General features: G+C 45.4%; 2 protein-coding genes across 2 annotated transcripts in view; both read right to left on the reverse strand.

Annotated features, from left to right (window-relative positions):
- drgx (dorsal root ganglia homeobox) overlaps positions 1-6,668 on the reverse strand; it is a gene marked incomplete at both ends in the record, with an annotated part of 8,490 nt that extends 1,822 nt beyond the window's left edge. The window contains 5 exons of the mRNA XM_080849131.1: positions 1,130-1,242; positions 1,772-1,941; positions 5,071-5,172; positions 5,692-5,792; positions 6,626-6,668. Of these exons, the coding sequence (XP_080705257.1) occupies positions 1,130-1,242; positions 1,772-1,941; positions 5,071-5,172; positions 5,692-5,792; positions 6,626-6,668 (529 nt within the window). The remainder of the gene's footprint in view (positions 1-1,129; positions 1,243-1,771; positions 1,942-5,070; positions 5,173-5,691; positions 5,793-6,625) is intronic.
- Positions 6,669-11,077: 4,409 nt separating this feature from the next.
- ercc6 (excision repair cross-complementation group 6) overlaps positions 11,078-27,500 on the reverse strand; it is a gene marked incomplete at its 3' end in the record, with an annotated part of 27,157 nt that continues 10,734 nt past the window's right edge. The window contains exons 9-21 of the mRNA XM_080849394.1: positions 25,758-25,928; positions 24,823-24,999; positions 21,054-21,170; positions 20,835-20,930; positions 18,430-18,648; positions 17,171-17,281; positions 15,713-15,832; positions 15,319-15,413; positions 13,729-13,874; positions 12,733-13,278; positions 12,439-12,604; positions 11,684-11,762; positions 11,078-11,521 (exon numbers count right to left, since the gene is read on the reverse strand). Coding sequence (XP_080705520.1) covers positions 11,078-11,521; positions 11,684-11,762; positions 12,439-12,604; positions 12,733-13,278; positions 13,729-13,874; positions 15,319-15,413; positions 15,713-15,832; positions 17,171-17,281; positions 18,430-18,648; positions 20,835-20,930; positions 21,054-21,170; positions 24,823-24,999; positions 25,758-25,928 — 2,487 coding nt within the window. The remainder of the gene's footprint in view (positions 11,522-11,683; positions 11,763-12,438; positions 12,605-12,732; positions 13,279-13,728; positions 13,875-15,318; positions 15,414-15,712; positions 15,833-17,170; positions 17,282-18,429; positions 18,649-20,834; positions 20,931-21,053; positions 21,171-24,822; positions 25,000-25,757; positions 25,929-27,500) is intronic.

Consider the following 27,500-nt stretch of genomic DNA (forward strand, 5'->3'; position numbering starts at 1 on the left):
TAACATTTGTAATACTGAACACAAGCAACTCTGAAGCTCTGCCGGGACCACACACACACAAGCACTGTTAGGATCCCAGCAATCTAAGACATTTGTATTGCGATCGCTGCTTGTGTTCTGTTTTGCTACTGTTTTGCTACGTGTTTTCCTATGTTTGTTTTGTTCCTGTGATCAGGCCATGTGCGTTTATTATTGGTTGCTGACTCCGCCCTCTGCCTTTCCTTGACCTTTCAGTTACTCACCGGTTTCTCATTTTACCCGTGATTTGTTGGCCTAATTGTTTCTCTCTTGCCTTGTTAATTCCCCTTATTGTTTTCACCCGTGTATTGCTCTGTTCCCATTCATTTCGCTGACAGTTTATGCTTGAATTCGTTTCACCAGTGTTTATTATCCTTGCCCCAAATTATCATTGACTGCTTTACCTGAAATGTTTCACCTGTCTAATTCTGTTCCCCCTGCTACATATGTTCTGTCCCTCTTTAGTTCACTGTCGGATTGTAATTCTTATCGATGCGAATCTATGTCTGAATCCTGTGTTTTCCGAGTACCTGGTATCGTATATGTTTTCTGTTTTGAGATCTTCTGTGTTTTGCCTTCGGGTTTCTGTTTGCCTGTAATCTCTTTTGGACTTTCTGATTTTTGCTCTTTTGTGTTTTCGCCCTTTTTGGAATTTTTGTGTGTTCTGTTCTGAAGAAAATAAATATAAAGAGTTTTTTGCAATCTGGTTTGCGATTGGGTCCTTGCCGTGAGAAAGCCTAACACGCACACACACACGTTAGACACACACACTCCCTAGAAGTAGTTATCAAAAGCTGTGCTGTGCAAAATTATTGATATAACTTACATTGATTTATTTCATTTTGATTAAAACCCATGAGTAAATTAGTAAATTACTGGGTTGTAAGATAGCAATCAAAGACTGTGTTTGTATAGAGGTAACACTCTATGTGTGTGTGTGTGTTTGTGTGCGTTTGCCTGTATGTGTGTGAATGTGTGGGCATATGTGTGTACGTGTATGTGTGTGTTTGCATGTGTGTGCATGTATGTGAGTGAGTGTGCGTGTGTGTGCATGTGTGTGTATGTGTGTGTGTTCATGTGTGTAAGTGTGTGTAAGTGTGTGTGTGTGTACCTTTAAGTGTCGCGACCTGAGACAGAGCTTGTGCGTAGGTGGCCGTGTTCAACAGGGTTCCTGGAAGACAGGAGGGGAAGAAGGCACCACCTGCCCCCACCGCCCGGTTCAGACTGCACACACACACACACACACACACACACAAAATAAAACATGAGACATGCAGGTAAATCAGGACCCACAAAGATTTCTCCAGACTCTTAGGTTAAAATGTTTCTGCTGGAACTGTGTGTGTGTGTGTGTGTGTGTGTGTGTGTGTGTGTGTGTGTGTGTGTGTGTGTGTGTGTGTGTGTATGTGTGTTTGATTAAATTTCCTGTTCTCAGTTTTATGACACACAAAACACACAAGCAACTGAGGTTTTGAAAGCAATATGTATAATATAATAAACCAGATTGAGGAAGCAAGAAGAACATTTTGAATATTAAATAATTTTAGAATAAATGAATTCCATATAATAATACAAATAATAATGATGATAATAATAATAACAACAACAACAACAACAACAATAATAATAAATATGATATAGTGTCTGTGTGTGTGTGTGTGTGTGTGTGTGTGTCTGTGTGTGTGTGTGTGTGTGTGTGTGTGTGTGTGCGTGTGTGTGTGTGTATGTGTGTGTGTTTGTGTTCGCGCCTCACCTCTGCTGCATCTCTAGAGGTTCCTTTTTATTCCGATTTGGTTCCACTGGTGATTGGTTGAGGTTCCGTGGAGGGGCGGTTCCGTCTCCCAGCGGATCCTTGCTCCCATCAAGGTCGGAACTGCCACGTTCTGTCTTCCTCCACTTTGCTCGTCTGTTCTGGAACCACACCTAGAACCAGAGGATACCATGACATCCAAGAACTCTGGAACAAACCCGACCCTGATCTGGTGTCAGGTGATGTCACACACACACACACACACACACACACACACACACACACACACACTCACAGATATGTTGTCTGCAGGACCAGAGGTAAGTAAAGTAAATCACTCCTTCATCGGCTGTTTGCTTGCATTATACTTTACGGCTGAGTCGCAGTGGATAATAGCATCGGCCAAATGGCTGTAAAGTGTAAAAGTAGTTTCCTCATGCTACGACCACTGAGCCGATGAAACTACGGGTCTCTTTCCAAAGGTTACTTGTAGAACTGGAGTCATTCGGTCAGGCGTCCAATCGATGGTGAAATAATGAGAGGTGGACTGACTAATGCCAAGCCTCATTACCTCCAGTGTGTTTGGTGGAATCTGTATTAGTTAGTGATCTGGCTGTGTATTTTGGTAAAGCCAGTTACACTGAGTTACAATGAGAGAGAGAGAGAGAGAGAGACAGAGAGAGAGAGAGAGAGAGAGAGAGAAGGGGGAGTGAGAGAGAGAGAAGGGGGAGTGAGAGAGAGAGAGGAGGGGGGAGTGAGAGAGAGACAGAGAGAGAGAGAGAGAGAAGGGGGAGTGAGAGAGAGAGAAGGGGGGAGTGAGAGAGAGAGAGGAGGGGGGAGTGAGAGAGAGACAGAATGAAAGAGTGAAGCAGGCTTCAGGTGGACAGACATCCTTCCAGTCCCTTCCCTCTCCTTCACACGGAAGATCATGCAGTGGAGGTTCTGGCCAAACCTGCTTTCAGCACACAACCGTACTGTACTAACTGTCATTCAACGACGCAAATAAATAATCACAGCATTTAAGAGAGATGAACATTAAAAAAAATTAGTTATGCTGCAAACTACATCGCCATGATGAAACTGTGTGACATGGCATCTAAGGTAAGGAAGATGGACAGAAAACGGAATATTGCGGCCCTGTATGCAACCCACAGCAAACAAATAAGTTCAATACTAGACTTATTAATTTCATTACATGCATAATAATATACTCATAGAGAGATGATATAGCTGCACACCTTTATCTTTTGCGCGTCTCTCCTCCTCCTCTTTAGTCTTTTTCCTAAACTGGGTGCCTGATGACTTAGACCTTTTCTTATCCATGTGTGTGTGCTGACTTGACCCACCCAGGAGCAGCAGTACACTAGCCCTCAACACTCACCCAAGAGTTAAGACTGAGCCAGGTCGCCTTGGTGCCATGCTTACCATGCTTACCATGTCACACAGTTTCATCATAAAGATGTGTGTAGTTTGCAGCATAACTATTGCAGGCTAACCAGCTCATTACTGATTTGGTTAACTTTTATTGAGGTGACACCCTAAAGGTTTTATGTGATTGTACTGACTGTAGAGCACGTGGGTCTTTAAATATAAGTGTTACACTAGATTATTTCCGGACATGCCTGACAGACTGCTTTTTATATTATTCCTCACTATTCCGCACAAACCACAAAAAAAAACTTTAAACTTTACAGTAACTAAGTTCCGAACATTTTAGTGCGGGCGCCCGTGCCAACAACGACAAGATACCGGCCTACCGGTTCCGCCACTCGGCACATGCACACTCAGCGCGGCAAATTCCATCCATATGCTTCTAACCAAGAGTCTGAGCTAAGACCTCCATGTGTGTGTGTGTGTGTGTGTGTGTGTGTGTGTGTGTGTGTGATTGCGCATATCTTCTCCTATTCCGGCGAGCTCGTTGACTTGTCTAAAACTTCACCGCAGCATAATGGCTGAACATGTGCACTAGAAGTTCTTGTATCTTAATTGAATGAAGGTCATTGCCTATAACAACATTTAATTGAGCAATTTTTCATTATCATGTTTTAATGACTTCCCACTGACAGTTCCCAGCTTCTGAGCGACACAGTGATGAAGTCGTTTATTTCCCTATTTAGTGATTGTTTGACAACATCAGATTCGATTAAGTCTGCGCTCGGCCACGCATTAATCATATCTGAATAGGACGGCGGTTTAATGCAGCCATAGCACACGGCACGGTAGTCGCCATTGTGTGGAGGTACAATGATGTCAACAGACAAACACAAAAACACACACATGTTCAGCGTGCGCAGAAGAATGGGAACCACAAGCGCGCTGGCAGGACGGCCACCGTCAGAGCGGGGTGCGTGAGGAGTTATCTCCCCTCTGCACCTTCCCGCGAGAAGTCGCGATCCCCTCCCACTCAATGGCCGCTAATTGCCCCATTAATCTCCCTTTGCTGTTTTTTTCTTTTCGCTGCCTTGGCCAGCTGATTCTCCGGGAGGAGGGAGGGGTGGGGCGCCCATAACAGCACAACAAAAAGAAAATGTATTTTCTAATAATAATGTAAGTTTAATATCCCTGCATGCTAGGACTGATTCATGTTCAGATTTAATAACGGGAATCTGCTAATCCGATTATAGGGCAATAATTTGTTTACAATTCCTAATTTACAGCTGCGGATTGCATTATCGCTCTGCCGTCATTGGGTTTAAGCGATAGTAAGATGACCCACGGGAACAAAAGGAAAAATATTATATTTCTTACAATTAGATCTGTGCTTACACGAAAACCCACAAGCAAATCTCTAACGCAGGAAATCACATACAGGACACCCCCAATTTAATTACATATGCCCGCCTTCATATAACAGCCAATCTTTGCTGAGGTGCAGAATATAAATTGTACAATTTAAGTGTATGTGTGTGTGTGTGTGTGTGTGTGTGTGTGTGTGTGTGTGAGAGAGAGAGTTTGCAAAAACACTCTTATAATGCGACATGTACAGGCCACTGAGTGAGGAGCTGACAGGGCATCCGCGATGGTTTGTTTGCCTCTTTCTTTCTCAGAAATAAAAATGCATGCATGTAATCTTTATTCCCTGGAGCCAGAGACAAATTAGTGTAGAACATTATCGCCGCTTAATTATGAATGACCGATTAATCAACCTAATCTAATATTCCACATTATGTTGATGTTATTAAAGTGCATCTCGAAAATGACGGAGTGCCTTAATTTACCCTCTTCGTCCTCACGTGCTCTGAACACTTGATGGGATTGTTTTCTGTAGAACATTTGGCGCGTGCAGCCTAGGTCGCACGTACCTGGACACGGGCCTCCGTGAGGTTGATCTTCATGGCCAGCTCCTCGCGCGTGAACACGTCCGGGTAGTGCGTCTGAGAGAAGACAGCTTCCAAGGCCTCGAGCTGTCGAAAGACCACGAGAAAAAACAAGATATTTCAGAATTCAGTGACCTACCCGAAGTTTAGCTATAGTTACATATTTCAGTTTCCCTCCTTACCATTATTTGCGGTTTCCTTGGGTTATCTATCTATCTATCTATCTATCTATCTATCTATCTATCTATCTATCTATCTATCTATCTATCTATCTATGTATCTATCTATCTATGTATCTATCTATCTATATATGTATCTATCTATCTATCTATCTATCTATATTTTAAAGGTTTAAAATCCAACCGAAGAAAAATAATCATTAAAAACAAGTAATGAATAAACGTGATGTGGATCCCGTTTACTGGACACATCACTACGTTCTTGTTCTGTAAGAATTAGAGGACAGTTTCTTTCGCATTGTCACAATTGTACCATTTGCTTGGGACCCTGTTACGTGTAACAAACAAGGCCTACAGAAGGAACCAAATATCGGAGGATTGTGGCCTACCTGCCGTTAGGTGCGTGTGCGTGCAGGGCACTGCATACCTGTTGTAAGGTGAATGTTGTCCGGTTTCTCCGTTGTTTGCGTCTCAGAAAACCGTCATCGAAATCCCCGGATCCATGCGACCCGAATCCACCGGAGTTCACTGAACAAATACAAATAAACCCTTATTTAATGCTTTTATGAAGAAAATAAAAGGAATTGTTCAGTGGCAGTTAATTTGTGGCAAATTTGATGACAATATGACAAGATTATGACTTTTAGGAGGCCTGTGAAGGCTGCGCAAAAGGCTCACACACAGCTTGCTTTTTGCCTAAAAACGGACAGTTCACGGGTGTTAAGCGGAGGCGCGAGGCTTTGTGTTTTGATTAAGAGCCTTCAGAGGGGCACCGGTCGGTTCGTCACGGGGAGGGCCGCGAGACACACACGACACTCAGCATCTGTCCCCTTACAGAGCAACACAAAGCCCTGCTCCAGGGCACGCGCGCACGCAAACACACGCACAAACTCAAATAATCTTATTTGATTCAAATAATTAAATCTTGTTTATTGTATGTATGTTGTGTTGTATTGTAAGCCATTTATTAAGAAATTCTTTCCAGTTTAACTATTTTTTAAATACGTTATCTTTTAGAACGTATTTTCTTAGAAGTAGACAACTAGAAAGAATTATAAGTAATTTGTAAACTATGATGCAAATCTACAATATGAATGAAAGGCGTCAGAATTAAACGAATTAAATGAATCTGTGCTTTAAAATATGCTTTTCTATTTCCCCCTCTCTAAACAAATGTGTATATGACCAGGTCATGCATAGAACATTAAGAAAAGTTAGTTCGGGTAGCTTCTCTACAAATTCTAATCAAATTGGTATTTCATTTGGATCCGTGCGAGTCTAAAATAACTGTCTACATGTGTGAAGTGTGTTTTAGGGTATGTGTTTGTGTGTGTGCGTGGAAGAAAGACATCTTTACTCACGTGTGGTCGAGTCCAGTTGGGGTGGACAGTGGAAGTAGAACATGTTTGCGACCCAACCGCGTTTGGTCCAGAATAGAAAAAACTCGCTGCAAATGGTGAAAAAAAGAAAAATGTCAAATTCTGGTGATCTTCATAGAAACGGTTCCATTCCTTATCGAGTTTGATTCATTCTTATTTAAACTAAAACTTTAAATCTAACGTGGTATAGATAAGGGACCAACTCTACCTGCGTTTCAGGACAGAAGTGAGTTCAACTCGCCTCGGTTCTGTTAGGAGACCACGGGAAGCCCGCAGAGTGACAGCCGCGCGCCAGAAGATCTTTATATCCCACGATGTGAAGCTTTTAGGAAGACGTTGTGCTCTTCCTGTTCCTCTCCCGTTTCCCGGTAGAACACACCCACTATCAACCTCTCTCTCTATATCTCTCTCTGTCTCTCACCCCTCTCTCGCCACAGCCAGCAGAGCGTGCGAATGTCTCTGGTGCGGTCTACAGCGTGTATGAGCGTTCAGCATTCGCCTTTATAAACTCGCCCGTAATTGGATTTAATCTGATTATTTCCTGTGCTGTCCTCGCGCAGTCGTTTGGATAGCTCCGCTGAGCGCGCTATGGCACACGTGCCCGCGGACGTCAGGTCTCAGCGGTGCCAGTGCGAGCACCCACTCTACCTCGCCAATTACCTAAGCTTACTTTCCGCTATTCCCAAATCGTAAACACGCGCTCACCCGATGCACTTTTTATGCAGTTGCTTTTTATATTAAAAATCTCGATGACTGTTTTTGGATTTTAAATTGGCTGTCAGGCCAGTAATTGCCGTTATATGGGTTAGGGGTCCACTTTGCGCAGGCCTGCGCGTGCCGAGCGCTCGTACGACCAGATTTTGATTTTGTTCACAGCAAGGGGTCCGCGGATTTATTCGCCTCCGCGCTCTAAATGACGAGCGGAGGGACCCTTTCAATTACTTTTAAAACGCATCAGGGACGCGCGCGCAGACACCGGCAGAAAATGAGGCTCTAAAGAAACAGCTGAAATTTTGGAGTGGCGCGCGGGATTGGATGGGTTCACATAAAGCGCAGAGAGCTCGTGTAACGGCGCGTAATTGGCGCGATAATAGCATTACGCGCGGATAATGGGCTGTTACGGGCCCCGCGCTATTAAGGGCCTCCCTGGTGGAAAACGTTTATGATATTAAAGGGGGAATATAATGATATTTTGGTTATTAAATGCGCGTAATTAATTTATGCACTGCTGAAAATAAAGTTAGTATTACGACCTCGGCAAATGTGCCCGGAAAATTGAAATCAAATAACTGTTGATAACTTATCTCAATATTTTTTGTCAAGCCATCCTTAGTGTGGTCTGATGTGATACAGTTGTGGCGGGGGTGCGGATCATCGAGACCACTGACAGCTCTTGGCACTTGGGCTGTTCCATACTGTTAATTCTGACCAAAAAGGCCAATCTAACAGCATAATAGTTTAAGTAATAATCCTTTCCAGACTCCGGCCAGCGCAGAGTGCCCACATGAGAGAACGTCTAGGGGGGACTGAACGCCCCGAGAAACGAGGCTCAAGCAATGAACTTGTTTAACAACTCAAGACATCCGAGTTGATGATATATTAATCTGTAATGTTTCTTCTAATCAAGTTTATATTAATTTCTTATCGAATGATTAGGTTATGTTTGCATATGGTTAGTTACTCCGCATACCGCTGTGAAATGATGTGCCTGAGCTCAGACCCGTCACGAGTGTGATTTAATAAATTCATCAAGTTAGGGAACTGGAACGAAAGTTACACACATTTCCCTCGACATTATCCAGCAAATTTAAATTCAGAGAAAACAAATAGGCTTATGTTCCAATGGTCTTTCTTATTTAAAGAGGCATTATTTCAACAAAGCCGATCGTGAAACACATAACGTCATTATAACTCGTTAGCCCTTTCGGTATAATTATATCCGTTTTAAGTGGCGATCACTCCCGGACCCCTCTTCCCAGTGACCCGCAGGAACTGCACGGGGCTCAGGCGCTCGTTAAGGCAGCGTTGTGCGGGAGTGTTTATCTTCGGGAGGATCCGTTGTTTGTTTTTCTTTCTCTCTGGTGTACTCACAGATTACCGACAAACAAAACAAACAAACAAACATTTGCATGTCTAATCAGGGTCTGAGGCGGACCCCCTGCTGGGCACAGTCTCTGAATAGTCGAGCGCGCGCACACAAGCGCGTACGTTGCACACACACATACTCTCTCTTTCTCTCTCTCTCTCTCTCTCTCACACACACGCACTACACTCTCTTCATTCCTCACCTAAACAAACTATCTCTCTCTCTCTCTCTCTCTCTAACACACACACACCACTCTTTCTTCCTTTCTCACTTAAAAAAACTATCTCTCTCTCTCTTACACACTCACACAGACACACACACAGTCAACTCTTCGCCACAGAGCAGAGGCACACACATCCAGACAGACCCTTCATCAGACACACACGCACACTCAATGCCCTCGCCACACACTCACAAAACACACACACACATCATTCAGACAATTTAATTACTTTTGAGCACCTCTATTAAACACCACGGACGGTGAAATATATGTCTTTGGCAGGGTTCTGGGCTATTTGTGCGTTTGGCTTCAGAAGCGCCGCTCAGGTGCAGTGACGTCATGACGACGGTCCTGATGGTGTCGGCGTGTCTTCGGCAGTCATGCAGAAATGTGCGTACATCATTTAGTTCAAACCATTGTTTGTGTGTGATAAAGCATGTCGGGTATTTTCATTCACTTCAATGTAGTACCCAGTTTAACCGTTAAATATAGTACCTGGATTCACTTAGCAAAAGAGACCGTTGGCCCACCCACCCTACTTTCCGCTTGAACTTCATTTTCACATTCAGTACCAGATCGTCTGTAGGCTCAGGGGATTGTCTGCAATCCATCAGGGTGATCGGGGGTGCTGGGGTAAGTGTCACAGTCACAGGGACTAAGTCTTCAGTTTGCACAGGAACCACTTGAAGGCAGCCTGACAACATTCCGTTCTCTAGTCGCCCATCGGGATGCTGAAATAGAGCGCTGGTGATGTGTATTGTATCTCTGGCTGCTGGCTGGCCGTGATCCTGGGCGTTTGGGAGGTTTACTGGCAACCCCTGTGCAAAATATGAGTTTAGAGCTACTAGTGCAATGGAGGTGAATGCGGAGGAGGTAGGGATGCTTGCGACGCGTGAGCGTATGACGTATTGGACAGGTTAGCAGGTTTCAATCTTTTGAAAGCGGAAGTCTGGTGAGTGAGAGCTGCCAATCATCCCTGTGGCCTCCTCCCGAACTTTGTTTAGAAAAACATAATTTAAACAGCCCGTTCTCTCCGTCTTTCGCGATCCATTTTCATTTTGAAATAATAGTCTGGTAGTCTTTACAGACTAAAACTAAAACTTAACATTTTCATCCTTTTCTTAAACGATCAAAAGCAAAAACATGATAACAGTCACCATGACTATCCTCAGATCACCATGACAATCCGCAATCACCATTACAGTCCTCAGATCACCATGACAACCTTCAGATCACCAAAACAATCCTTCCCTTACTTCTTAACAAGTGCTCTAATACAAATTAGGGTACATTATTATTTTTATTATTATTATTTTTATGATTAGTATTATTAGAGTATTTTATATAGAAAGACACACCAGCCAAGCGTTATTCTCGAAACATGATTTAATTCTCATAACTATATGGCATCTGACACCTCAAGATCAGTGTGTCACCTGGAACAGGTAGTGTGTGTGTTTACAGCTTATTGTTTACATCCCCGCCCACATACACACACTAAGACACTCCCCGTTACAGGGAATCTCCCCCTCAGTGCAGAATGTTTGGGATATATGGTAATACCGTTTGGAATGCCGTTGGTAATGCTGTTAGCAATGCAGTGCTGGAAATGTGGCGTGTCACACTCAAGATCCTGGGATTAACGGGTAAATCTCCATATCATCAACCCCTCCTTCAGAACTAGAGAAATCACATGTGGCTATTGCATATGCAATCATAACATTACATCCAGTGTGAGCACGCCCAATACGGTCCAATAAGAATTCACAACAGAGTGTGAGCATGCCCAGTACGGTCCAATAAGAATGCACAACCCAGTGTGTGAGCATACCCAGTACGGTCCACTCAGGTTCTGTCCATTCCTGAGCCACGCACACACAGACATGGTCTAAGACAAACAGCCTCCATGGAGAAGAGAAGACTGAGCAGCAAATTTCAAGTAAATCACAGGTATGTGTGAGTGTGTATGTTTGAGTGTATGTGTACCTGAAGATGAAGATGCCCCTGAGCAGCAGTGTGTGTGTGTGAGTGTGTGTGTGAGTGTGTATGAAAATACAAATGCTCCTGAGCAGCAGTGTGTGTGTGTGTGTGTGTTGGTGTGTGTTTGTTTTCGTGTGTTTGAGGTTCAGCGGTACTGAGGCTTCAGTCTCCATGTCCCCTGGGACCCCCCATCCCTGCTGAAGACGCAGAGGCTGCGGAGCAGCTGCCTGAAGACGGGCGTCTGCGCAGCCGTGAGGCGCGGCGTAAAGTGCTCCAGCACCTCCTGCGTCCCCGCCTGCCCGTCCACCGCTGCGCCGAACGCCACGAACGCCAGTAAGTCTGACAGCAGCTCGTCGTGGTCCGTGGAGGAGGGGCCAGTGCCGGTGGGCGGGGCAGAGGCTCCTGCACCCTCCTCCTCTTCTTCAGACTCCGCCCCCGGCGCACTGGGAAGGCTGATGTGGTTCCGCTCCTTCATGCGCGCCAGAAGTGAGGAAGAGGAGAGAGCTTCTTCATCACCCGTCTCACCGCTGAAGAGAGATGGCGCTGCAGAGGACTTCTTCAAACTCAGCTTCTTAATGATGGCCGCATCCTACACACGTACACACATACACACACACGCACGCACGCACACACACGGGCACACACAGACAAACGCACCAACAAGGCATTACTCACCATTTGCCATATCCTCACGATGTAGTGAAGGTAAACAAGTAAACGTAAGTGTGTGTGTGTTTATGTGTGTGTGTACCTTGCACTTCTCTGATGGTTGAGAGATTTGCGTCTGAGGTTGAGTCAGCAGTGAATTCTTCTTCTGGCCGAACCGCTTCCTAACAGAGAGACACATATCTGAATATACTACATAAATACACACACACACACACACACACACTCATTCATACACAAACACATAGTACATGCTCGAACACTCACTCACTCACATTCACACACTAGGGTTGGGAATCTTGGTAGGTTTTGGTAAACGTTGACACTTGAATCCTCATTGTTAGGCACTGTTAAAAGCACAGTGAGGAAAAGTAAAGTGTGTGAAGTAGCCTAATCTCTTGATGCTAAACAGCCTTATAGCCTAATCTCAGTGTTGAATTCACAAGAATGTTTAACCTTTGTGCTGCATTTGTTCAACCAAAGGATGTTGTTAATGCTGTAGGTTGGCATCATCCTCTTCTTGGTTAAAAGCTAGAGAAAGAACTAATTAAGTCCCCACTTTTTGTGAAAAAAATCTGATGGGGTAGTGGGGTCGGGCATAATTAATGTATTTAATAATATTTATTCCTTGTTTAAAGCCGTTTGAGTTGCATTTGGGTTTAATTAATGGAGTCGCTTGTGAGTGGACCCGCACATCAATGGTAGGTATACGATAATTCTTTTTTTGATTACTTCCTGTTAAATGGTTAGGGATTAATTTAAGTTTGACCAGTTAACTGTTCACACACTCGCTCACTTACATACATCACTCACACACACACACACACACGGCTGACTCACTTGGCAGGGATGGGGGGTCTGGAGAAGGGAAGGCGGATCTGTTGGCGGGAGACCTTGAGGGCTCGGAGGGCATCCTTGGCGACGCGGTCTGCCTCCGCCTCCACCAGCACATAGTCTGGGTTAGAGGCCTCCATGATGGAGTCATGCTGCATCACACTGTGGATACCTGCAGGAGAGAGAGACACAGAGAAACTAGAAAAAAACACAAAAACAAGCAACAGACACATACACATACACATACACTTCATACCATTACAACACATCACAACACAGTGTGTGTGTGTGTGTGGTTACCTGACTTCTTGAAGAGCTTGGCTAGCACATAGTCATCAGTCTGTCTCTGCTCCTTCTTCTCCTCCTCCTCCTCCTGGTCCTGCTGCCGGTAGGTTCTCCTCTTCACCAGGTGGGACACGCGCTGGCCCTCGCAGCGCCCGTCTCGCGAGGGTTTGTGTTTGTGTTTCTTCTTCTTCTCCTCCTTCCTGTGCTGGAGCTGCTGTGGGTCCTGTGAGGGAGACAGCGCCCCCTGCTGCTCACAGTGCTTCCTCTTCTCGCGCCGCTTCTGGGCGCTACCAGGCGGCTTGCTCCGGTCCGGCCGGTTCACCATACCGCTCCGGCCCTTCAGGGCATCCGGAACGCCGCTTGGACCACCGTGGGATACTCCGTTGGGAATAACTCCAGTGTTCCGCTTCCCCTGGCTGTTTCTGGCAGAGGGGGAGGAGGAGGGAGGGGCGTTGTCATTTTCTTGGACACAGAAGGCAGAGGATGACTGAGAGGTAGGGAGGGCGGGGAGGGGGGGAGGGGCCTTTGGTCTTTTGGGAGCCTGGACGTCTGAGCCGGTGCCTAGAACAGCAAAACACACCCACACTCACGTCAGAGGAATGATTTTATATTGCAACACAGCACCGTACAACAAAACACCACACAACACTGCACTGCACAGCACAGCACAGCACAGCACAGCACAGCACAGCACAGCACAGCACAGCACAGCACAGCACAGCACAGCACAGCACAGCACACAGGTAGTGCAGTACTATCATTACATCGTTGTTAATACTTTTATTATCATTAAGATTATCAGAGCAGATGGGGTGTGTGTGTGTGTGTTTGAGTGTGTGTGTGTGTGTGTGATAGAGTGTGTGTGTGTGAGATGTAGAGTGTGTGTGTGTGTGTGTGTGTGTGTGTGTGTGTGTGTGTGTGTGTGTGTGTGTGTGTGAGAGCGATAGAGTGTGTGTGTGATCGATAGAGAGTGTGTGTGTGAGATAAAGAGAGTGTGTGTGTGTGTGTGACCTGCAAAGATGGCACTGGTCTCTGTGCCCTGGGCTCCATCTGGGCTGCTGAGTGTGAAGAGCTCATAGATGTCGTTGGACTTGAAGAAGCGCCGCTGTTTTGGGTCCTTCAGAACACGGTTGGTCAGGAACTGCTTAAAGATCTGCCTGCAGGGTTACACACACACACACACACACACACACACACACACCGAGAGAAAGAGGAGTGAATCCTAATGCAATCTGCTCTGTGTAGAAGAGAGAAGCAGCACAGCAAAACTACAGACAGAAGCTTCAGCCAAAACACACTCACATGCTCACACTCTGAAGCACAAAACATGCACACCCACACAAACACACTCCAAAGCACAAAACACACACACTCCAAAGCACAAAACACACCCACACATGTACTCAAAAGCACAAAACACACACCTCCACTCACACACACTTGCGCAATGCGCATACCCCAATCCCCCACACACACTCATACATAGGCACTTGCATAGACACACACCACCACAATTGCACACACACACACTCATACATAGGCACTCGCATAGACACACACCACCACAATTGCAAACACACACACACACACACTCTCACTCACTCACTCACTCTCTCCCCAGGTCTCTAGTTAAGCCATTTTCATAACATCCCAAAATCAAAAGCCATCCATCAGCCCACTCTTAGTTTTACTCTTCTGAACGACTACACTAGGCACTCTGAGATTCCTTTGAATGAAAAGTGCTTTAAAAATAAAATGAATTATTATTATTATTATTACACCACTGGAGACATCAAATTGGCTCGTAGCTCATTCTGAATGAGCAAATACACACACACAGACATACACACATTTACACACACTCACACATGGGCTCACACAGACCATTCTCATACACTCTCACACACTCACATCTGAGAAGTGATCCCCAACGAGTAGCCATGACCCCCCCCCTCCCCACCCCCACCCCAACATTGCACTACAAAAGTCTGAAGACTGGCCATCTTTCAGTGACCAAATAGCATATGAGATGTGATCACATCTTACGACTGAGGAATTTATTTAAATGAGCATCAGTAAGGCTCTATCCCACATTAACAGAATTAGTTAGTTAATATTAGTGATGCTCTACTCCACATTAACAAACAGGGCTGACGTCAGTCAATTGATTGTGGCACAAACTTGTTTTGTTAACAGAGCTAGCATCAGTGAGGCGTTACCCCACATTAACAGAGCTAGCATCAGTGAGGCGTTACCCCACATTAACAGAGCTAGCATCAGTGAGGCGTTACCCCTTACTTAACAGAGTTAGCATCAGTGAGGCGTTACCCCACACACAGCATCCTATGTATTATATAAAATATGTGCTTTGGGTTTTTTACTTGTTTTCTTCTATGGTCCAGTCTTCCTTTGTTTATTGATTGAAGTTGAAAGTGTGATATAGTAATGTTATAATAGAAATGTTTTAATATGCACAAAGACAGAACTAGCAAAGCATTGCTGCTGCCTCACCTTAGAGGCAGGTGTGGAGTATCTGTGCTAGGTTCAGGTAAGGTTAAGGTAAGGTTTGGTTCAGGTTTGGTTCAGGTAAGGTTCAGGTACCTGTGGTAGATCTTCTCCTCAATGGTTCCTGCAGTGAGGAGCCTGTACACAGTCACCTGCCGCAGCTGTCCGATTCGCCACGCCCTCTCACGAGCCTGAAGAGGAGGAGGAGGAGGAGGAGGAGGAGGAGGAAGATGAATGGGAGGAGGACGGTCAAGAGAATGACCTAGATTGACCTCCCTCGTATCCAGAACATCTGTGATGTAGTGGAAGTCCTCAAGGGTCTGGGTGAGTTGTATCGTGGGTGTTTTTGTATATGTGTGTGTGTGTGTGTGTTTGTATTCAGTGCATTTGTGCACATCTTTGTGTGTGTGTGTGTGTGTGTGTTTGTCCTGGGATTCCAGTCGGGGTCATAGATAATGACCCTCTTGTGTGAGTGTGTGTGTGTCCTCACCTGTGTGTCTGTGCTAGGGTTCCAGTCGGGGTCGTAGATGATGACCCTGTCGGCTCCGGTCAGGTTGACCCCCAGACCCCCGACCCTGGTGGTCAGTAGGAAGATGAAGATGGACTTGTCCTGAAAAAAAAAAAGGTTTAACTGTGTGTCAGCATGTGTGTGTGTTTGTGTGAGTGTGGTTATGTTTGAGTGTGTGTGAGAGAGAGAGAGAGAGAGAGAGAGAGAGAGAGAGAGAGTTTGTGTGTGTGTGTGTGTGTGTGAAAGAGTTTGTGTGTGTGTGTGTGTGTGTGTGTGAGAGAGAAAGAGTTTGTGTGTGTGAGTATGAAGAAACATTGCAATAGTCAGCACAGGTGTGTGTGTGTGTGTGTGTGTGTGTGTGTGTGTGTTTGTGTGTGTTTGTGTGTGTGTGTGTGTGTTTGTGTGTGTGTGTGTGTGTGTGTTTGTCTGAACGGGTTTGGCTAATTGCTGAATTACAGCACTGCGGGCTCCTCCTCTGGATCGACCGTTAATCAGAGGGTGAGGCAGGGTTCGAATTATCTTTTTGTCTCTAAGGGGGTCTCTACCTCATACAAAAGTTGGTGCACCGTGTCATAGCCTACCAAGGCTATACAATTAAATAGCCTCAGCATATAGATACAAATTATAATGTTTCCTGTGACCCAGCAAAACTAGGGGGGTCTGGGGGCATGGTCCCCCATAAGATTTTTTTGGAAAATATCCTTTTAAATAGTGTCCTCTAGTGGGTTTTAAGAAGAGAAATTATCAAATTTAGATTTAAAATATGGCACAAAAATAAACATATTAAAGATATTTGCTGAGATAGGTACTAATTTTACAGAAGCATGATAGGGATTTGCAGCTCAAGTGAGTAGGTAAACGTTGTAGGCTAGAGTTCACTAGCTAGTTATAGCTGGCAGAGCTACTGAGTAGGGTAGCATACCCACAGGATCAATGAACCGGCATGCTAAAAGAGAGCCACGACATCTATAATTAACTTGTGATGATTTAACCATTTAGTTTATTTTGCTATTTTAAACTTAATGTGCTATACTTTAATATCCAGCAGCTCATTATGGAAGCTTTCACCAGCTTGGGTCGGACAGTCGCTCCAAGTCTGTTTACTAAACGTCATCACCGTCTGTCTGCATGCTCGCGAGGCTCACTAACTCACGACCAAACAGAGCCGGGCACTAGCCACCACAGTCTCAAACAGGCGGAATTCCTGTGCTACTCGAGACTATTTTATTTCCGAACTTTAAAAATGTAACAAAATAGGTTCAGTAAATTGGTTGTTACGTGTGAATTTGACGATCTAATAGGGCTTGAGACCCCCTCAGATTTTTGACTTTGTTGCTTTCATGGGAGCTAGGCTCCCTCTGGCTCCCACGTAATTCGAACAATGGGGTGAGGGATTGATCAGTAATCAGTAATCAATAATCAATACATCCTGTTTCTCACCTCGTTGTACTTGGCAATGAGGGGCTGGCGTGAGGCAATGGTGGTGGTGCCGTCCATCTTCAGGTACGTGTACTCGTTCTCACGCACAAACACCTCCAGTATATCCAGCATCTATATAGACAAGAGGAGCATGAGTGTGTGTGTGTGTGTGTGTGTTTGTGAGTGTGTGTGTGTGTATGTGTGTGATGCGAGTAACATTTCTCACGCATGAAATAACTCCAGCCTAATGTCCAGCCGCTATTGAGATATATAGAAAATGAGTGTGTGTGTGTGTGTGTCTGTGATTTAAGTACCTTTTCTCATGCACAAACACCTCCAGTATGTCCAGCATCTATATAAACATGAGGAGCATGTGTGTGTGTGTGCGTGTGTGTGTGTGTGTGTGTGTGTGTGTGTGTGTGTGTGTGTGTGTGTGTGTGTGTGTGTGTGTGTGTGTGTGTGTGTGTCTGTGTGTCTGTGTGTCTGTGTGTCTGTGGGTGTGTCTGTGTCTTGTAAGGTAAGATTATCTGTTCTCTCACACAATTACCTCCAGGAGGGCCAACATCTGAGGGGACATGCTTTCAGACTGAGCCTCTGTGTGTGTGTGCGTGTGTGTGTGTGTGTGTGTGTGTTGGGGGCAGGATTAGGCCTAACAGGATTATCTGAGATTAATATTACATGACCAACAGCAGGCTGGGTCTCCCAGCACAAATCTGCTTTCTATTGATGCGCCACACACACATACTCTCTCACACACACACACACACACACGTCTGGCCAGCTCTCAGCTGTGGTTTCAGGCTCTCTAATGAATTCTATTAGAGGCACAAATGACATAATGACTCCAGTCCAACACTGAGGCCTCACTGCACTACAGGCACACATGACAGCACACTTACGCCCGTCATCAAGGCTTTCTGTGTGTGTGTGTGTGTGTGTGTGGGTGCGTGTGTGTGTGCGTGTACGTTTTTAACAGCCCTCAGTGATGACAGCAGAAATATCAACAGTCTACCATGTGTGTGTTTGCCTGTCTCCTCTCCTCCTTCCTCTCCTTCTCTCTCTTCCTCTCTTTATCTTTTTCCTTTCCCTTTCTCTCTTTTCCTTCTCTCTCTTCCTCTTCTCTGCTTCTCTGTCTTGTCCTTCTCTTCTCTCCTGCTCTGTCTTTCTCTCCTCTCCTCTCTTCTCCTTGTCTCTTTTCTCTCTCTTTTCTTTCTTCCTCTTAGCTTCTCTCCCTGTGTACACCCCCCCCCCCCCCCCCCCCCCCCCCCCCCCCCCCTCACCTGTCTGGACTGTGTGAAGAGCAGGACCCTGTGGCCCTGTTTGTCCCAGATGCGCAGCAGCGACTCCACCACCATCAGCTTGCCCGAGCGCCTCCAGTAGCCAAAGCGTTCCTCCTCCGTCAGCTGGTCCTCAGGGATCCCCCGCAGCAGACGGGGTCCCCCCGAGAACAGGTCTGGGTGGTTACAGATCTTCCTTAGGGCAATCAGACCAGAGAAAACCTACAGGCAGGGAGAGAGAGAGAGGGAGGGATGGAGGGAGGAAAGGATAGAGAGAAATAGAGGGAGGGAGAAAGAGATAGAGATAGATAAAGAGAGAGGGAGGGAGGGAAAGATAGAGAGAGAGAGAGGGAGAGAGAGGGTGGGAGAGAGAAAGAGAGAGGGAGAGGGAGAGAGGGTCAGATAGTGAGGGAGAGAGAGAGAGAGAGGTTAAGATAGAGAGAGAAAGAAAGGGAGAGATGGAGAGGGATAGAGAGGTAGGGAGAAAGATATAGAGAGGGAGAAAGAGAGGGAGAGGGGGAGTGAGAGAGGATAGATAGTGAGAGACAGAGAGAGAGATAAGGAGTGAGAGGGAGTGAGGGTTAGATAGATAGAGAGTGAGAGGGAGAGAGGTTTAGATAGTTGCCAGTGAACATAAACAGGATGAACTGAAAGCTAAAAGCTTCTGTTTGACTGAATGAGACTAATGACCCCCAGTTACTGCCATGAGGAATGAGAGCCTGGGTCAGTGTGTGTGTGTGTGTGTGTGTGTGTGTGTGTGTGTGTGTGTGTGTGTGTGTGTGTGTGTGTGTGTGTGTGTGTGTGTGTGTGTGTGTGTGTGTGTGTGTGAGTGTGTGTATGATCTCTATCTCCGCTGAGCACCACTTACACTACAACTACAACTGTAATATTACTGATATGCTGATATTTTAAAACACGTCATGTTTTTTGTAAGTACTGTGTCTATGTCATCTGCGTGTTTGTGTTATGGACTCGTAACTCTGTGTGTGTGTTGTGTACTCTAACTCCATCTGTGTGTGGAGGAGTATGTATGTTGTGGACTACAACTTCATGTGTGTGTGTGTGTGTGTGTGTGTGTGTGTGTGTGTGTGTGTGTGTGTGTGTGTTGTGTACTTTAACTTTGTGTGTGTGTGTTGTGTACTCTAACTCCATGTGTGTGTGGAGTGTGTGTGTGTGTGTGTGTGGAGTGTGTGTGTGTGTGGAGTGTGTGTGTGGAGCGTGTGTGTGTGGAGTGTGGGTGTTAAGTGTGTGTATGGAGTATGTGTGTTATGTGTGTGTGTGGAGTATGTGTGTTATGTGTGTGTGTTGAGTGTGTGAGTGGAGTGTGTGTGTTATGTGTGTGTGTGTGTGTGTGTGTGTGTGTGTGTGTGTGTGTGTGTGTGTGTGTGTAAAGTGTGTGTGTGGAGTGTGTGTGTTATGTGTGTGTTTGTGGAGTGTGTGTAGCATGGGGAGTGACTCGTGTCTCAGTGGAGTCCAGCAGATTAAATGAAATCACTTGAGTGAAATTAATGACAGTCAAACTTCCTGACTACTTAAGGGTTCACACTTCCGGCTTTCAAAAGAGAAGAGTGTGTGTGTGTGTGTGTGTGTGTGTGTGTGTGTGTGTGTGTGTGTGTGTGTCTGTGTGTGTGTAAGAGAGAGAGAGAGAGAGATGAATAATACATAAGGTATTTCGTCCTCCTGGAAAGACACAGGACAGAATTTAAAAAAAAATCTTTTTAAGCAGGAAATTTAGACAAAGAGCAGAGGTGAAAAGGCGAGAGGGAGAGATAGAGAGAGAGACAGAGAAAGAGAGAGAAAGACGAATAGATTAGGAGAAGAAGAGGAGAGAGAGAGAGAGAGAAGAGATTAGGAGAAAAGAGGAAGGAGAGAGAGAGAGAGAAAGCGAACAAGGAAAAGTAGAAACAGAGTTGCACTCCCTGACACAGTGCACACAATATGAGGACATAAGACAAATCTATTTCAAAAATATTGGTGAGGTCCTCCCTGAGTTCCTGCTGGCGCGCAGTGAGGAGAGGATTTCATACCTCACAGGAGAAAATTAGGAATGCCTTGTCCTGGCTGCACAATATGTAACTTGCTGCCATAAACGGAGGGACAGCCCATAAATGAATTCAATTCATGCATGTTGTCGTAAACCCTGATGATAGTTATTATGTATTTGTGTTGTTGTTCCCACTTCTCCCTTTCCCCTTCTGATGTACCAGGTGTATAGATACATATATTGTTTATGTAATCACTTATATATCCAACCCATATCTTTGGCAATACTCTACAACGTTATGGTCATGCCAATAAAGCTTCTTTTGAATTTGAATTTGAAAATTGAGAGAGAGAGAGAGAGAGAGAGAGAGAGAGAGAGAGAGAGAGAGAGGGAGGAGCAGTTTCACTCGGCTGGCTGTATTTACCCGCATGTCTCCGTTCAGGATCGAATACACGTCTTTGGAGTCTAGAAAGTTCTGATAGACCTGCCGTTGTTCCTCTGTCAGTCTGCAGAACAGCACCTGCAGAACAGGAGGAGAACATGTTGGAACTCTGCAAGTGTGTGTGTGTGTGCGTGGATGCGTATGGATGTGTGTGTATGAATGTATGCGTGTGTGTGTGTGTGTGTGTGTGTTGCATTATACCTGTTCACTTTTGTCAGGCAGTGAGAGGCTGGCCTTCACGTCGGCCTTCATGCGACGAAGAAGATATGGGTTTATGGAATCTCTCAACACACACGCACACTTATACGCCGTCTGGACCTACACACAGACACACAAACACACAGTTAAAGGTTTATTGAGTCCCAAAACAACTACACATATTTGCACCCTCTGGACTTGAAGGACACACACACACGTATATGCTGTCCTGAGCTGCTGGACACAGATGTGCAATTTTACACCATCTGGACCTGGGGAGAAACACACACACTTACATGCCGTCTAGACCTGGCATGCACAAGGCGTGCGCGCACACACACACACACACACACACACACACACACACACACACACACACACACACACACACACACACACACACACACACACACACACACACACACACACACACACACACACACACACACACACACACACACACACGTATACTCTCTTCGACACTGATCAGCACCAGATAAGGAGGATGCTTTAGGGTATATATTTATGTTTATATATATATTTTGTATTTATATATTATATATTTATAGATCTTTAGCACAGAGAAGTGCATCCTAAAGTATCAACAACACACACACTCTCTCTAGCTCACATTTCATAGTGCTGGTGTTCTGGACGCTGGCACTAAAGGAAGCGCTTACATAGTACACACAGAGGCTAGTCCTGAGGCATCCGCAGCACGCACACACACACACACACACACTTCAGCAGACTGACATATTAATGATTCATGAGAGTGCAGCTCAGCCCACTCCTGGGGGGTAGTGGAGAGGGGGGGGGGGGGGCATTAGGAGTGTGTGTGTGTGTGGGGGGGGGGGCATTAGGGTTATACAGCCATGGCCACATGGCATAGAGCAGTAACTCAGTCATTTAAAGGAGAACAAAGATCAAAGACAAGCACACACACACGTTCATGCACACACACACACACACACACACACACACACACACACACACACACACACACACACACACACACACATACTCACGCTCACACAAACACACACGCTCATGCACACCCACACGCTCACACATACACCCACACACACACACACACACACACACACACACACACACACACACACACACACACACACACACACACACACACACACACACACACACACACCCACCCACAGCCTCAGGCATCGTGACTGTTGACAGCACAATGAGCTGGATTAGTAGCACTTAAGACAACAAAGGAGAGGGGGGCTGGACAAATGGGGCAGGGGCTTCTGAATGAAAGACAGACGTGTATGTGTGTGTGTGTGTGTGTGTGTGTGTGTGTGTGTGTTTCCCACAGAGCAGATGCTCCCATAATGGATGTGGAGTAAAAGGCTCCTGGTGTGATGGACACTTACTACTGATTAACCTCTTCTCCCTCTCTCAACACACACACACACACACACACAGTTCCACAAAATATACTCAGCAAAAGCATCATGGATCACACACATCAAATTAGGGCCACAGATGCTGTGTGTGTGTGTGTGTGTGTGTGTGTGTGTGTGTGTGTGTGTGTGTGTGACAGACACAGTGGAGTGGGATGACTGTCCATCTCCAGTCATTTAATAACATCGATAATTAGTAAATGTTTTTATTACTGGACGTGGAAACATCAATATCCATTTGAAGGCAGTTAGGAAATTAGCCTCATGAAGACGATGTATTATTAAAGCTGGTCAGTGATGTCAGCAAATTCAGACTGGGCTTCCAAGGCTAATGACTCACCATCACGGTCACCGAGTGCCTGGCTAGCAATGCTAACCGCTCGATCTGGGCTAGCATTGCTAACCGCTCGTATGTAGAAACACACAGATCTGGGATAGCACTGCTAACCACTCAGATGCATAGATATCCTTTATAAAGGCTAGATGAACTATGGCAGACTCTTGAACGACCACACAGGAGGCCATTTTTAGACAGTATAGCTTCCGGGAGGGATCAGTGGTACGTTAGGTAACGTAAGTGATCTTCACAATCATTTACACTCTTATCTCGCGGAAATCTTGACTGATTTACAAATGACTTGATTTACAAACGTCATTACCTTGGTAATAATTCTGGATGCTTGAACATGTTGAAATGTGCAGCTTAATTGTGTATCACGGCTATTGTGTATCAGTCATTTTACATCAATTGGCGAGGCATAATTGTTCTTTCTTTTCAATATAACTTAAGTTGCACATAATAAAACTGAAGTTGCACATGATTTCCAATCGGGTTGGTTTGTTAAACATCTTACATTATGATTTCGACAGGAAATTGCTGACTTTATTGCCAAAGCCAATGAAGATGCCAGACTTTTGTGCAGCCTGGTCTATTGAATGTTCCCTTGAAACGAGAACCCGTGGGATCACCTTTATTTTATTATATCAGTAATATTGCTTTTATAAAGGTGATAATAATAGTATACATTTATCTCCTGTTGCCATTCTGTATGCTGAGTTTTAGTAGTCTAGATATTGATTTAACATAAATAGCTTGTGCATGTGTATTTATTGCACCTATCGCATGTTTATAATTCTTCATAAGTATGCAGTGGCATAAGAAATATCTTACGTTTACAACAAACCAACCCGTTTTAAAATCGGTTCAAAAAAGTTCTGGTTATTTAAAAAGTATGTAGGCCTACCACTACCAACACAATGTTAAGGGTGAGCGAGCTATACTGACGCAAAATGGCCGCCATGTGCGGACATTCGACTCCGTCGGCCAGAAACGCGGGCAAGTTATCTAGCCTTTATCTATATATCTATGCTCAGATGTACCACACAGATCTGGGCTAGCAATGCTAAACGCTCATACACACAAACACACAGATCTGGGCTAGCCATGATAACGGCTCATACGCACAAACACACAGATCTGGGATAGAAACGCAAAACGCTCATACGTACAAACACACAGATCTGAGCTAGCAATGCTAAACGCTGAAACGTGAACCAAATCAGGCTCAGTAAACTGTCTCATCTGTGTTGTGTATTAACACTTTAATTACTAATGTACATGTGCTGACATGTTGGAGATGTGATGGGTGGCATAGCTGTCCATGTTCACAAGTGATGGGTTGGGGTTAAACAGGTGATGGGTCAGACAGGTGGTGAGTCGGAGGTTAGACAGGTGATGGGTTGGGGTTAAACAGGTGATGGGTTGGTGTGAGACAGGTGATGGGTTGGGGTTAGACAGGTTGGGGTCAGACAGGTGATGGGTTGGTGTGAGACAGGTGATGTGTTGGGGTAAGACAGGTGATGGGTTGGTGTGAGACAGGTGATGGGTTGGGGTTAGACAGGTTGGGTCAGACAGGTGATGGGTTGGGGTTAGACAGGTTGGGGTCAGACAGGTGATGTGTTGGAGTCAGACAGGTGATGGGTTGGAGTCAGACAGGTGATGGGTTGGGGTTAGACAGGTGATGGGTTGGAGTTAGACAGGTTGGGGTCAGACAGGTGATGGGTTGGTGTGAGACAGGTGATGTGTTGGGGTTAGACAGGTGATGTGTTGGGGTTAGACAGGTGATGGGTTGGAGTCAGACAGGTGATGGGTTGGGGTCAGACAGGTGATGGGTTGGGGTCAGACAGGTTGGGGTTAGACAGGCTGGGGTCAGACAGGTGATGGGTTGGAGTCAGACAGGTGATGTGTTGGGGTTAGACAGGTGATGGGTTGGAGTCAGACAGGTGATGGTTTGGGGTTAGACAGGCTGGGGTCAGACAGGTGATGGGTTTGGGTTGTGTACCTGTACAGGTGAGGCGTTGGAATAGCCGCCCATGGTGATAGGTACAGAGAACTGCTCCATGAAGGTGGGTAGCGTGCCCAGTTTTCCTGGAAACACGAAGTCAAAGAGAGACCAGAGCTCCTTCAGGTTGTTCTGCATCGGAGAACCGGACAGGATGACGCGGTGAGGTGTGCGGAACTAGAGGACAGAGGCGGAACACAAAACAGATTTACATAAGAGTGACTCAGCAGAATCTCATCCGCCAAGATGTAAGACGCTCAACTGTCAGTAGGTAAGAGTGATTAGTATAAATTACAGGCACAAGTAGAATCTCTTGTGATTAGCATGAAATACAGTCACAAGTAGAATTCACAGTCTCCTCAATTGAACTTGTAAAATCCTAAAAGCACAAGGTAAAAACCCTCATATTAATATGGGTTTATATTGACAAGGTTAACATGAGTTCATATTAACACACGCTAGCAGCCACCGACTGTTCAAATGGTTCCCTTAACTAGAGATAGTTAGGATAGTTCATAGCTAGGTGAACTTGGCATGAGACCTTTCATGTTTTGGATTGGGAATGAAAATGTTGTTTTTACCTGATGAATTAATATGTGAAAGAGGGAAAGAGAGACCCGTTCACACATTACTATCAGGCGAAATAAATGCATTCCCATGTATTGATCGCACCCAAGTATTAAATCCAGGACTGCAGAAATGTGACAAAATCAATGTATAAACTGCGGTTAATACAGGAATTTGCTAATAACATCTGTCTGCAGGTAAGACTGACTTGGCGGAAGTGAGTCTCACCTGTCTAGAGGTACGAATGAGGCGACAGATTGAGTGTGTTTCACCTGTTTGCAAGTACGAGTGACAGATTGAGCTTCACCTGTCTGCAGGTAAGAGTGAGTTGACAGGGTGAATCTCACCTGTCTGCAGGTAAGACTCACCTGTTTGCATGCGACGGTGATGCGTGCGTGTGGGTTGCGGATCTTGTGTCCCTCGTCCAGGATGACGTAATGCCAGTCGTAGCGCGACATAGCCTCCTGCATGATGCGCACGTACGAGTAGGAGGTTATCAGCACACCGTGACTCGCCGCTATATCAGGGATCAGCTTCTCCTGCTCTCACACACACATACACACACACACACACACACAAACACACACAAACACACACACACACACACACACACACACACACACACACACACACACACACACACACAAATAAAAGAAAACAAAAGATATAATTAAGATTCAGTCATTTCAGTTTTGGGTTGTTGTTGCTGAATTGAATCAGCAATCTCCTGTGATCTAAACATACACCTTCCACCTTTTCCAATCTCTCACTGACCGACACACACACACACACACACACACACACACACACACACACACACACACACACACACACACACATTCACTCTCTCAGTCTCTCTCTCTCCAGCACAGCCTCTTCTTCACACAGAAACACACCTCATTAATCAGTGTGTCAGGTGTTGGGGAGATTAAGAGAAAAGCAAAAACAGTGTGTGTGTGTGTGAGTGTCTGTAGTGAAGCATCTCTGAGTACACTCACCTTTAATTAATTTAATACTGCCCTAGGGAAAAAAACACACGTACATCTAACCCATCCCCCCCACCCCCACACACACACTCACACTCTCTCACACCCACCCGCCACACACGTGCATAAATGAGCATATGCACATCTAACACGAATGAACACACAGACATACACAATTCCATCCTACATTATAATGTTGTCTCTTCTATTTGCTTTTTTTATGATTCAGTATTATGGCACCCCCCTGTGTATGTGTGTGTGTGTGTGTGTGTGGGGGGGGGGGGGGGGGGGGTGGGGTGGGTGTGGGTGTGGGTGTGTGTGTGTGTCTACAATGAAAATATTGAATTGGAGAACAAATGAAAGACACTCATGCCATGGTTTCCAGATTTCACATCTGGTTTGCTTGAGAAAACCTCTCTCATAGGTGATGTGTGTGTCTCTCTCTGTGTGTTTGTGTGTGTTTGTGTATGAGTGTGTGTTTGTGGCTAATGCTACATATTGATGATCCTCCATAATAATAATATGACATTGAACATTCACCTGTGCACACAGGCAATGTACACACACACACACACACACACACTCATACACATATGCATATACAGACACAGACACAGACACCCACCCACACACACACACAGACACTCACACACACACACACACACACACACACACACACACACACACACAGGTTCACCACTGCATCTTGCATTGATGAGGAATTACAGAGGAAGACATTATATTCTGAGGATACATTCGATCAATACATCCCTGTCACACACACACGCACTTTAGTAGTTCATTAAAGTTAACTCACGTTAAATGAACAGAGAATCCATGAAACAGCTACAACAACAGGGGAGAATGCAGTGTGTGTTTGTGTGTGTCTGTGTCTGTATGAGTGTGTGCGTATGAATGTTACTGTATGTGTGCTTGTTTGTATGTATGTAACAAGATATGTGTATGTGTGTGACTGTGTGTATCTGTGTGTGTGTGTGTATCTGTGTGTGTGTGTGTGTCTGTCTGTCTGCCTTCTTGCTGGTGAAAGATCCTGTGCCGTGCAGTACTGCTACTCTGGAGGCCAGTGGGCATGTCTGTGTGTGTGTGTGTGTGTGTGTGTGTGTG

This window comes from Sprattus sprattus (genome assembly GCF_963457725.1).
Source record: "Sprattus sprattus genome assembly, chromosome: 12".
Classification (NCBI taxonomy): Eukaryota; Metazoa; Chordata; class Actinopteri; order Clupeiformes; family Clupeidae; genus Sprattus; species Sprattus sprattus.